Here is a 12,939-nt window from a genome sequence, read left to right as displayed (position 1 = left end):
ACTAACATTTCTTTCTCACCAGCAGAACACCACTGGATAATTTAAATTTAAATTAAATTGCCTATAAGTTCATAGAAAATAATAAATGTGAATATGTCATAATCAGAATGTCAAATTCCTAACTGATGCCCTGCAGTCAGAGCAGACCCTGGGTAGAACAGCCACACTGGTGTCTGCCTGCCAGTTCACAACTTAAGTCTATCAGCATTTTAAAATGTTCCTACAAAGTACATATTTTACTTTTTAAGTTTTTAATTTGTTTTTTAAATAACAAGAAATGGCTTATAGACTTTCATAGGGAGCATTTATGTACTTCCTGACTGCGTCTCTCCTGTTGTTCATGCATCTGACGCTCCCCCACCTGGTAATGAAGTGGGGCTCCAGGAAGAACCTTCTGGCAGTGAGCAGCTCCGACTCCGTGTCCATCCTCAGTGAGCAAGCCATGTCGTCACACTTCCACCAGCAAGTAGCTGCCGTGCAGATCTCCCCAAGCTTAGTCAACGTGTCCTTCCTGTCCACGGGAAGCACACACAGCCTGCGTACTGACATGCACATCAGTGGAGTGTTCGCCACCAAGGTGACTACCAAGGCTGTGGGTGTTAGACAAGGATTCTCAGTGTAGCCAAAAGAACTGCCTGCTGGGTCATTAGTGTAATTCAGAACAGCAGGGGGGCTTGGTGACAGTTTAAGCCACCCTGAATGTCCATGTGTGTCATATTTATAAGAAAAAAACTAAAACGTGCAATTAGGATTAGAGAGGGGTGGGGTGGGAGGGTGTGTGGAGGGAATGGGAGGAGGGGGAGGGGGAATTTGGATTTTTTTTTTTAAATCTAATAAAAAAATTAAAAAAAAATTCCAGCACTCGGAGGCAGAGGCAGGCAGATCTCTGTGAGTTCAAGGCCAGCCTGGTCTACAGAGTGAGTTCTAGGACAGCCAATGATAGACAGAGAAATCCTGTCTCAAAAAAAGAAAAACAAAAAAAGTAAAAAAAAAAATACTAAAAACCCAGAGACATTTTAGATCCCGCATCCATGGAAGGTCTGGTGATGTGAAACTGAGCTGATGGCATGGTACCACTCAGTGATGAGGGAGGAGCGGAGGCTCTGTGGTCTGCACTGCACTCTTCCTTATCGCTGCTTTTCGACATCCTTGTTCGTTTTAGGATGCTGTGGCCGTCTGGAATGGAAAACAGGTAGCAGTCTTTGAACCTTCCGGATCTACCTTAAGGAATGCAGGTTAGAATCTCTTCACACTCAGAGAGGGCTCCACACCTCTGCTATTGCCTCGCCTTCTAATGCAGAGTAAGGGGGTTAGCACAGAGCTGGCAAGACGGTCCATGCCGCTCTCATTCCTGTGCCTGAATGGCTAGAGCCAGTGCTGCAGCTCAGCCTCTGCAGCCAGGGCTTCCTGGACAGCATCCTGTGAAGTGGTCAAGGTATTTCAGAAACATAGTGAGACTGCACCAGCAAGTCTTCCTGGGCTCCAGAACTACTGACAAGAATGCATGAGCATAAGCAATCTGGTTCCTTCTGAGGAAGGGAGCCATTGCACAAGTGGCCTGTAAATGACTGAAGCCAGCCATATCTATGGGCCACAGGTAGATCTTCTCAGATGTTCAATCAATCTCAAATTTGAGCTCTGCATTTTACCAGTTTCTCCAACTTTCTCTATTTATAACTTGGCTACCTCTGCCTTCCACACACATATATGACTTTCATAGTGCTACTGTAACACTATGGTGGTTTAAAAACCACAGGAATTTTTTTTTTTCTGTATGGTTTCAAAGTCCAGAAAAACAAAATGCAGCAAATAGGGCAATGCCCCACTGAGTCCTCAAGGGGAAAGTCCATTTGGTTCTTCTAGCTTTTGGCTCCTATAGTCTTTGGTTTATGGCCACAGAGCTCATCTTTGGCTGTGTTGCCACATTGACCCTGTCATCAGTCCCTCCTCACAGGGCTTGGGCCTGCATGGACAGTCCAGAATAACTCCCCTTTGAGGCTTTAGCATTTGTTGTCCTATGTAGTAGTCTTCACAAGCTTTGGGATTCAGAGCACAGATCTTTTAGCACCGTCTTACGGCCTTTTGAAATACCTTTGGCATGTGACTCTTCTCTCCCTCTAACTTAAGCCTTCTTGGGCTCTACGCCATCTGCACCCCTGAGATCTCTCCACTTTTAGGAGGCTGACCATTCTGCTGTCCACTGCTCATCACTTCACTCCCTCATGTCTTTTCCACTCCCTTTCATCTCCCTTAACCCTTTATGTGGGGGGGGGGGGTGTCTCTGTGACCTCCAGCAGAGTAGCAGTACACAGACAAGAAAGTAGTTAAGATCAGCACAACTTTTGCAGGTGTTGGTTCAAACTTCGGGAGTCTGACTCCGAGTAGTTTATTTTAGGCATATTTAAAAGTATAGCGCAATTTCGCGAATATTTTTCTGGTTATAATTAACTCAGTCCCATGTGCACAATAAAGCTTAAGACAGGATTACATTGAAACTCTTTAAACATGACTACATTCAAGCTACAACACTCGAGAGGCAGAGGCAGGCAGATCTCTGTTGGTTCGAGGCTAGCCTGGTCTACAAAGTGAGTTCCAGGGCAGCCAAAAAACCTCTTTGTAAAATGTATGTGGCCTCTTCTGTAAAGATGGGTTCTTCAGATTGAATACTTGTGACACCTTCCATAAAGATATATTCTATAGATTGACAAGCTCCCAGTTAGTGTCTGGGGGAGGATCCAGTATGGTCTACATCACACAGATAGTGCAAAGGTCACCAGGCTATTCACCACATCTACTCCTAGCCTTCTGGGTGAAAAACAAGTTATACATCTCTCCCTTCGAAGAGACAGCCTGAAGAAAATATAAAGCAAAAAAAAAAAAAAACGAAGAGACAGCCTGTATGTTTAATGTACTTGGTTTCCCTAGTGCTGATCTACAAGCACAAGAACCTCTGTGCATCCACAACATTGTCTGAAGTTCTCTGAGTGATGAAATTATCATACTTCCTGTACTGTACAATAATTCACACACCACCGCTCCTCTTTCATACAAGTCCTGAGAAGCAAAGATGAGCTCTTTTATCTCAATAATGGCTAGCGCAGCAGGTGCCAAGACATCTTCTGTTCCGTGTGTGTTGTCACTTCCTTGACTAATAAGCTCCTCAGCACCTTTGACTGGAGCGTGGAGCCTCCAAAGTTCCTCATGACGTGGACAGGTGCTTAATCAGTCATGTTGCCCTAGGTGTTGTGCTACCTGGCGCACCTTCTTCAACCAGGGGAAGAGGAGATGAGGCTAGTGAGCAGGGTAGGCGGGCATGTTGAATTCCCCCAGATCAGGCCTAGGGCCCTAGGAGCCTATATAGTTCCCTGTGTTCAGAGCAGATGTTCCTTCTTTTTCATTATGTTTTCTTATTTCTTGGGTTTTTTTTTGTTGTTGTTGTTCTTATTTTTGTTTGTTTTTGGGTTTTTTGGTTTGTTTTGGGTTTTTTTTGTTGTTGTTTTTGTTTTGTTTTTCGAGACAGGGTTTCTCTGTGTAACAGCCCTGGTTGTCCTGGAACTCACTTTGTAGACCAGGCTGGCCTTGAACTCACAAAGATCCGCCTGCCTCTGCCTCCCAAGTGCTGGGGTTAAAGGTGTGTACTACCACCGCCTGGCTTGTTTCTTAATTTTATATATTTAGTGTTTGTACTATTTTTGTGTTTTGTTCCCCTTTTTATTCTGGACTCTTGTTCTGCTCATCTGTAAGATCTTCTCATGGAGCTGCCATAAGGACCGCGCTGACTGAAAATTCCACACAAGGGCCGTCTATCATGCTGGTGCTGTTTTGATGTTCATCTTTCATTTCAGGGACGTTCCTGTGTGAAACGTCAGTGCTAGCAATGCACGAGGAAAACATTTATACAGTGGAGCCAAACCGAATTCAAGTGCGGACCTGGCAGGTCAGTGACTATTGGCAGTGACTGATGGTAAAGTCGCAGCCGAGTTGAAAATGCTGTCTTGTGTTCTGAACCCTGTTTCCCAATCAGGTGACTCACTGGAAATGGGCTCTGGTGTGGCCTCGCCATCCATGCTGTGACCTCTGAAATGGAGAGGCAGGATCAGAGCGCTTTTCAGGGAAGAGTCCATTTCCCTAGACCTTGACTGTACTGGGCTATGAAATGGAAGGAAAGGCTCTGTGCTATCAATTTAGATGATACATCTGGATGAGCCAGCCCCCTAAGTGAGCGTGAGGGTGAGGCCAAGGTGGGAGTGGTGCTGGCCTCTTACAGTGGTTGAGCCTCCAGCACAGCATCTGTGTCAGGCATCTCGCCTGTCTGCGTCCCACTGTGACTGCTGTAACCCAGGACTGACATGATACTAACCTGCTGTGGCTGCTACAAACTCTCACAAACCACTGGCTGAAGGCAACAAAATTCGTTCTCTTACAGTTCTGGAAATCAAGTCCTGAATCTAGGTTGGTTGGGCAAGCTCCTTCAGAAAACTTTTCCAGGGAATCTGCTCCTGCCTCTCGCAGTTTCCAGGAGCCAGTCGTGCTGCCAGTCCCCACTGTTCTTAGTCTACAGAGGTTCCCGTGTTCTGCTCTGTGCTTCACATGGCATCTCTCTATATCTGTGTCCTCTCTTCATGTCTGACAGAAACACTTTCAGAAGCCAGAAAGATGGCTCAGCAGTTAAGAGAATTTATTCTTACAGAGGGCTGGGTTCTGTTCCTAGCACCCACATGGTGGCTCACAGCCATCCATAGCTCCAGTTCCAGAGCATCTGATGCTCTCTGCTGAGCTCCAAGGACACCAGGCGTGTATGTAGTATGCAGACATACATGTGATTAAAACATTCATACGCCAACTGGGCACATGTGATACATGTCTTTAATCCCAGCACTTGGGAGGCAGAGGCAGGCAGATCTTTGTGAGTTCAAGGCCAGCCTGGTCTACAGTAAGAGCTAGTTCCAGGACAGGCTCCAAAGCTTCAGAGAAACCCTATCTTGAAAAACAAAACAAAACAAAAACCCAAACAAACAAAACAAAACAAAAAAAAAGTCATACACATAAAATAAATAAATCTTTAAAACAAGCAAAAAAGCCACAGTTTGACTAGGGTGTACAGTTCAGTGGTGGACTATGTGCCTAACGTGGAGGGGCTCTGGGTTCCATTCAGAGCACAGAAAACAGTCACTTGTCAGCGGTTTTAGGACTAACACAGAATGATTTCTCAAAAGTCTTGGGGCTGCGAGTGTGGATTAGTACAGAATGTATAGATTGTGTAGAGCCCTTAGGTACGTCCCCAGAAACAAAAATAAACAAATCCTTGATTTACTTACATCTGCAAAAGGTCTTTTATAGTAGAGTTTTAAGAAAAGGGACTTTTGGGAGGCTGCTGTTCAACCTATCATGTGTAGCAATATTCTGACAAGATTGAGAGCCTGTCTCTGGTTTTATCTATCAGTTGAGTATGTGTGTGGGGTAGGTGGGGAGGAGAGGGAGAGGATAAAGAAAGGAAAGACTCAGTCACCTTCCCCATCTGTCGCCAGCTGGAGGTTCCCTCACGGTCCTGACTTTCTTTCTCATGTTCTCTCTCCTTCTGCTCCTCATCAGGATGGGCTCTGATTGTTCTTCATGGACAGGCTCTGTGGGAGCCTTCTCAGCTTGGTCGATCACCTTCCTGGACCTGGGGGGAGTTGGGAGGACCTTGGTCTTAGCATAGAGTGGGGAACCCTGATGGCTCCTTGGTCTTGAGAGGGAGGGAGGGGAGGTATGGGTGGAGGGGAGGGGAGGGAAGGGGGAGAAGGAGGGGAGAGAAAGGGGAGAAGGAGGGGAGGGAGGGGGGAGGAGGAGGGAAGGAGATGGAAATTTTTAAATATATATAAAAAAAAATAAACCATGAGAAAAAAAAAAAAAAAAAAAGAAAGGAAAGACTGTGTATGTGTACGCGTGCATGGTTGGTGTACATGGGGTCAGAGGACAACATCAGGTATTCATCCTCTGTCTCAACAGGGTGGCTCATTGATCTAGAACTTTACGACATAAGCCAGGCTAACTAACCCACAGTCTACCAAGTATCTGCCTGTCTTGGCCTCCCATCTGACCACCACTGGCATTCAGGGTCACATCGGGATGCCTAGCATTACGTGGGTTTTCAGGATCCGAATCCAGATCTTCATGCTTATGACGCAAGCACTTTACCAGCTGAGCCATCTCTTTGGCCCTGGTGTGATTTTTATGTGGGATTTTGAGTTGTTTCTTGGAACCCATGTTCTGCACTGGGACTGCCACATCCGTGATCTTGTACCTCACATGCTGTTCATCCAGGCCCCTGCCATAAGGTTGCTACCTAGGTCACAGGCAGCCAGGGTGAAGACTGAGGTGAGAAGGGACAGGAAGAACCCCTGGTGTGGAACTGAACTGTTACCATGTGGAGAGGACACACCTTGTGGCCCCTACACCCTCCTGGGAAGAAGTCATGGGCGCTGGTGTAGAGCTTCTGCTGCCATGTTTTCCTAAAGCCTCTAGGTCTGAGAGAGCAGAGAGGCCAGAAGGCAGGAGACCAAGGCTACTGGACACCCTACATCCAATGCAGTGTCTCCTTCCTTCCGGTGCTGTCTCCGGTCCTTTAGTGTTTGCACTCTGACTTCAGCAGGTGAGCATGGGTGTCAGTTGTGGACATGGAGAGAAAGACTCTGCTTTCCGTGACAGGTTGAGGGGAAGCTGTATCAGAGTGGAGACCTGCAGATGTCGGACTGTGAAGGAAATTGGAGACAACTAAGGAGCCTGTTTATAGGAACAATTGGAATGGAGTTGGGTCCTTTTCCTCCTCTTCCTCCTCCTTTGGTTTTGTCTTTCAGTACAGCGTTTGGACAGAACCCACACCTCGTGCACACACTGTACTCTAAGCCACACCTCCAGCCTGTCTGCTGTTTTTATACATAAGGCATGTGTGTTGGTTGTGGTCAGTAAGGAAATGCTGGTGGTCTCTCTCATTCCTACCCATATATCTCTTCAGGAGGCAAATGTGTGGCTTTGTTAATGTCTGGCTCAGTGATAAGGTGTCTTCAGATGCTTCCTTTTCATTTCCCTGCACCACCTGAAACTGTGGTTGGGCAAGGGCCTGGGGACTAAAAAACACACAGAGCCACGGGTCACTCTAAGAAAGAATGTCCATTTTATTTTGTTCCAAGGCAGCTTATATGGTGCTCTCCTTGACTAGTGGCCACGCCCTCGCTCTCGAGATTTTCTACTGCAAGCCCACCAGAACCCACTTCCTTGTTATCAGGAACTCATGAGGGTTTCATGCACAGAGAAGCTGCAAGCATGGAAAAACAGCAGGCAGGGGGGGTCATAGAAAGTTCAGGGTCTGAGGGTCTGCAGCTCTGAACAATTACCTTTAGAGAGGGTCAAGGTGTGGATCACACATGGTCAAGGCTGGAGCCAGAGCCCTGGGTAGAATGGAAGTGAGGCAGGTGCTTGGTGTGCTGATGTTGATGTCAGCAGGAGTAGGGTAGATTCTGGGTTGCCTCTTCTTGGTTTGTTTGTATGGGTTTTCATTAGAATATAATGTCTGTGCTTCCATGGTGATGAGACTGGGGAGTTGGTGAAGGGTGATGGGGTCCTGGAGGTATAACCAGAGCAGACTCTGAGGGCCTGCTTCAGACCGAGTCGTGAGAGGTAGTGGACTCTCCCAGAGAAAGAAGAAGTGGTGTACTTCCTCTTCCTGAGTACAGGCTAGATTTGTTGTGGAACCTGAGAAGTGGGAACTGTGGAAGCAGAACGGGAGTGGGTAAACTTGAGCTGGAGAGTGCTGCCTTCTTGTCTGCATGATGTGCCCATATGCCCTCTGCTCCGCCTGCCCACCCTCCCAGTAGACAGCGCTCCCATTGCTCACTCTGCAGCGTGCCAGACTTGTCTTTCAGTCTGTGTCACCTGCTAATTGCTGGGTCTTCCTGTCACCTCATTTTAAACACTGTCCCCAGAACAGACAGTGATTTCGTTTCTGTTGTTGTTGGCTTTTTGTTTTTGTGTTTTAGACAGGGTTTCTCTGTGATACACTCCTGGCTGTCCTGGAACTCACTTTGTAGACCAGACTGATCTTGAACTCACAGAGATCCACCTGCCTCTGCCCCCCAAGTGCTGGGGTTAAAGGCATGCACCGCTGCCTAGCGACATGAATTTCTTAAGTATTTTATTGAAATGTAAAATACAGAAAGCATGAATATGTTATAAGTGTGGAGCTCTGTGAATTGCCTTCCACAAATAGCATATGTCCAGAATGAGGCAAGCATCCTGGTAGAGCATCCTTTCCTCATCTTAACCACCCAGATGACCATGCACCTAACATTGACAACATGAGAAGTGTCTTTGAAGATTTAAAACAAGGCCCACCCGGACTAACCTACAGGGACAAGTAACCATCCGTCTGTCCTTGGCTACATTCCATTATCTTGTGTGTGACCATAAATCCCTTCTCAGCTGAGTGCTCTATGTATCTTTGATCCTTTTTTGTTTGTTTGTTTGTTTGTTTTTTGAGACAGGGTTTCTCAGTAGCTATGGAGCCAGTCCTAGAACTAGCTCTGTATACCAGGCTGGCCTCGAATTCACAGAGATCCACCTGCCTCTGGTGCTGGGATTAAAGGCGTTCATCACCACTGCCTGTGGCACCAAGACCGTTCTGAGACTGTCTTCCCATGGAACCAATCCTAGTTTAAATGCATGCTGGCCCATTAGTAATCACTGACTGGGTGAACAGTGGAGTACAGGAGATGAATTGTTTAGGAGAGAAATGGGACACTGTAGAAGTGTACAGCTAAACTTGTTCTTCTTTCCCCAGGGAACTGTCAAACAACTTCTGCTGTTCTCTGAGACCGAGGGGAGCCCCTGCTTTCTAGATGTCTGTGGAACTTTCCTGGTTGCAGGGACAGATTTAGCTCACTTTAAAAGTTTTGATCTTTCCAGAAGGTACCATTTTCTTCAAAATAGAAGTATTAGTTCTTTTCTTTTAAATTATGAGATAATTTAGTAGACAAAAAAGTTAGAACAGTGTCAAAAATCTCAGGTCCTTACCTCATGTGATACCTCTTTTTTTTTTCTAATTTAGAAGATACCATTCATTGGTTCTAAAAATTTACCCCCTTTCCCTGTGCTAGGGATTCAGTGCACCAGGTGAGAAGCAGTGAGCTGAACAGAACCCATAGGCTGAGTCAGAGCAGTCAGAGAAGTTAATTTCTGTGATCAGCAGAAAGGTGCCAGGAAGGGACCTCTGCCTGATGCTGAGGTCATTCTTTCTTCTCCTGTCCTCACATAGGGAAGCAAAAGTGCACTGCAGCTGCAAGAACCTGGCCCAACTGATCCCTTATGTGGGGAACATCACTTCTCTGAGATGCAACGCCAACGGGAACAAGATTAGCATCCTCCTTAGCAAGGTAAGGCTGACTTCCCTGCTGGCCTTCTGCTGGTCCATATGAAGGACCTCCTTGGAAGAGGGGCTGCGCCTTTGGCTTCTCACAGGCCCATAGCCGGCTGCTCTGCCTGGGTAGGTTCTCCTCAGTAGGTCTTTTGGGTCTTTATGTCTTGCCTTCTGTCTAGCCCCTCCTTGCTTCATCTCCCTCCTCGATTTCCTGCCTTCCATCGGATCTCTCCTGCCTGCTTCCATCTTGGCGCACACTCTGTTTTTATTGTTACTGTTGTTGTTTGTTTTTATATATTCTTTGTGTCTTTCACATCATGCATCTCCATCCCATTCATTTCCCCATCCCTTAGCATCCACCGTCTGCCCTTGCAACCTCCCCCCACAAAATAAAATTTAAGAGAAAAAAGAAAAAAGGGAAAAGGAAAAAAAAATTTCATCATGAAAACTGCAGTGTGAGATAGTGAGTCACGCAGTAAAGCCTTTTATCCACATCTCCTTACCTGCAAATGTTCATTGCAAAGAGCCATTGGTCTGGTTCAGGGCCTCCGGTTTCTGCTACACTGTTGATGCTGGACCCTCACTGAAACTCCTCTTGGTTATCTTGATGTTGCGTTGTGTCATGGAAATTCTGCAGCTTTGGGTCTGCAGGACAGGTCCCTTCATGCACTCCAGGAGATCACAAATGGGATGGATGATAGTGTGGGGGACTATAACCCTGGTTCTGGGCCCGCCAGCTTTCCCTTGTCCTCACCACCAGGGTGAGCTCTCTTGCTTTGTCCTGGCAAGTTCACCCCTTGCAACAGTGAGCAAACTCTTAGTGAGTTCTCCTGCTTTCACGTCCTCGGTAAGATCCCCCACACCTACACCTTCAGGGTCAGCTCTACTGTGTTGTTCTGCTGTGTTGTGGGGCCACTTTCCTAAGTGCTGCAGCTGATGGGGGCAGGGCCAGCTCTTCCACCTGCCTTGGGCATTGATGGACGGAGGGTGGAGGAGTAACATCTCTTCCCCTACCCTTGATGCCACATGACAGATGAATAATGGGGGAACTCTACTATGCTTACAACTTCTGGCCTGGTTCGCCTACACATCTGCCAGTGAGTGGGGTTGGCTCTATTATGCTACCCACTTTATTGTGGAGGTGCAGGGCCGGCTCTCCAGACACACTCTTTTTTGTTTGTTTGCTTGTTTGTTTGTTTGGTTGGTTGGTTGGTTGGTTTTTTGTTTGTTTGTTTGGTTGGTTTTTTGTTTGGTTGGTTTTGGTTTTGTTGTTGTTTCGAGAAAAGGTTTCTCTGTGTAGCCTTGGCTGTCTGGGAGCTCACTCACTCTGTAGAATAGGCTGGCCTTGAACTCACAGAGATCTGTCTGTCTTTGCCTCCTGAGTGCAGAGGCTGCACCACACACCTGACCTATACTCTCTGTTCTTACATCCTCACCTGCCTTTTTCGTTTTCATCAGAAACAGTGGTGTCTTCTTCAGAGATCCTTTTCTCCTTTTCTTGCTTGTTGTCTTTGCCACCCAGCCAAACTCTTAGTTACAAGAAGGGTGACAGTTTCTTCCATCACTGTTAAGTGTCTTTTGTTTCTGCAAAATTTCATCTTGTCTTTTTAAGGGACTCACATTCTATTTATGATTCTTGTGCTGGTAGTATAAAGTTTTCTTCTGGATATGTGTCTCCTCATCATTGCTTTGAAGACCTGAAGAGCTGGCTGCCTTTCACATTGTGCCCATGGGTGGGAGCTCTGAGGAAGACATTGAATTAACAGAACACAGAAGCTGGTGGACACAGTGGAGGAGGCGAGGAATGGAGGGTTGAGCCCAACTCTTCCCTTTCCTCACTTTCTTTTGTATGTACATGATATTCTTCTGCAAGTATTCAGAAGAAGGAAATGAGAAATGATAAGATTATCGTGGTAACATCATTATGAGTTGTGTTTATAAATCCCAGTGACCCAGTCTTAAAATGCACCAGCCCAGTAAGTGCTGCAGCTCGGGATCCTGACCCTAAGGTGGCTTGTCTGCAGCTCAGCACCCTGACCCTAATGGCGGCTTGTCTGCAGCTCAGGACTCTGGCCCTAATGGCGGCTTGTCTGCAGCTCAGCACCCTGACCCTAATGGCAGCTTGCCTGCAGCTCAAGACCCTGACCCTAAGGTGGCTTGTCTGCAACAAGGGAAGAAAGAGTGGGAGAGCCCCACAATGGTGTTAAAGTAATACAAAAGGAGATGAGGACACAAAGTGGCCTCAGTGTGAGGCAGCAGCTGTGTGAGACCCATTAGTTGAGAGTCCTCTGGATCGAGGTAGGGAGCATTTGAAACTGAGGTGAGAACTTCCCTGAGCCTCAGAAATCCATGTGTGTAGAGACTGGAGAGATGACTCAAAGGTTAAGAGTACCTGTTGCTCTTGCAGAGGACCTCAGTTCTATTCTAGCACCGACCTGATGCTTCACAACTATTCTTAACTCAAATTCCAGGAGTCTGACCACCTCTTCTGACCTCTGTGGGCACCAGGCACACATGTGCTACACGTGCATACATGCAGCAAAATATGTACACACAGAATCAGATCTCTTTCTCTTTTTGTAAGGTGTGTTGTTTGTTTTAAGAAATGTTTGGAGCTGGAGAGATGGCTCAGAGGTTAAGAGCACTGTCTGCTCTTTCTGAGGTTCTGAGTTCAGTTCCCAGCACTCACATGGTGGCTCACAACCATCTCTAGTGGGGTCAGATGCTCTCTTCTGGCATAAAGCCATGCATGACACTCATACATAAAATAAATAAATTTTTTAAAAGAAATCTTTGTGTGTAATCATGAGGTAAGGCAATCAGGATCACCAGTGAAGGTCTGAGCCTAAAAAACCCAGAGCAGCTGAGCCTGAAACCAAGGTTGAACCCAGGACCTGCTTGGTTTCTTTCACTTCCAAAGCCACTTACTGAGCATCCTCTTATGAGGGGCAAGCCCAGATGCAGTTTTCAGAGAACCCTCAGGTGAGCCTGTTGTCACTGCTTATGCTGTCAGATGGGGCATGGGCCATTGTGCTCCCACTTTCTTCCTCCATTTCAAAGCATTGCTTGAGCAGTTACAGGCTTGGTGCTTTGGGCATGCTGACATCTCGTTATCTTAAAATAGGCTCTCTAAAACCTTGAAATGAGAGTCATATATATATATATATATATATATATATATATCATAAAATTAGCCATGCAAAGTGAGCAATCCAGTGGCACTTGGTACATTTGCAGTATAGTACAACGACTCCCTCTATCTGGTTCCAAACATTTTCATTCTAAAGAAATATGTCATACCCATTAACTGCCTGCCAGTCCCATCCCTCATTGTAGCTCCTGGCAACCACAGGCCTGCTTACTGTCTCTGAATTTTCTTGTTCTGGACATGTCATAGAATGTGTGGCCTTTTGATTCTGGCATCTTTCACCCACTGTAGCATTTGGGGCTCATCCATGTTGTAGCATGGGTCAGTGCTTCATTCTCTCTGTGCCTGAATTGTTTTGATAGGCCACATTTTCTCCATTAATCTGTTGATGGTATCT

At 46.4% G+C, this 12,939-nt stretch overlaps 1 protein-coding gene across 2 annotated transcripts in view; it reads left to right on the top strand.

Annotated features, from left to right (window-relative positions):
- Ift140 (intraflagellar transport 140) overlaps window positions 1-12,939 on the top strand; it is a 93,806-nt gene that overhangs the window by 24,413 nt on the left and 56,454 nt on the right. For both annotated transcript variants that reach the window (XM_038324714.1, XM_038324716.1), the window contains exons 11-15: window positions 374-577; window positions 1,163-1,235; window positions 3,846-3,937; window positions 8,819-8,946; window positions 9,293-9,410. In XM_038324714.1, coding sequence (XP_038180642.1) covers window positions 374-577; window positions 1,163-1,235; window positions 3,846-3,937; window positions 8,819-8,946; window positions 9,293-9,410 — 615 coding nt within the window. The remainder of the gene's footprint in view (window positions 1-373; window positions 578-1,162; window positions 1,236-3,845; window positions 3,938-8,818; window positions 8,947-9,292; window positions 9,411-12,939) is intronic.

Source organism: Arvicola amphibius, chromosome 4, assembly GCF_903992535.2.
Source record: "Arvicola amphibius chromosome 4, mArvAmp1.2, whole genome shotgun sequence".
NCBI classification, from domain to species: domain Eukaryota; kingdom Metazoa; phylum Chordata; class Mammalia; order Rodentia; family Cricetidae; genus Arvicola; species Arvicola amphibius.
The sequence above is the reverse complement of the archived record's forward strand: the minus strand, read 5'-3'. Positions and strand labels throughout refer to the sequence as shown.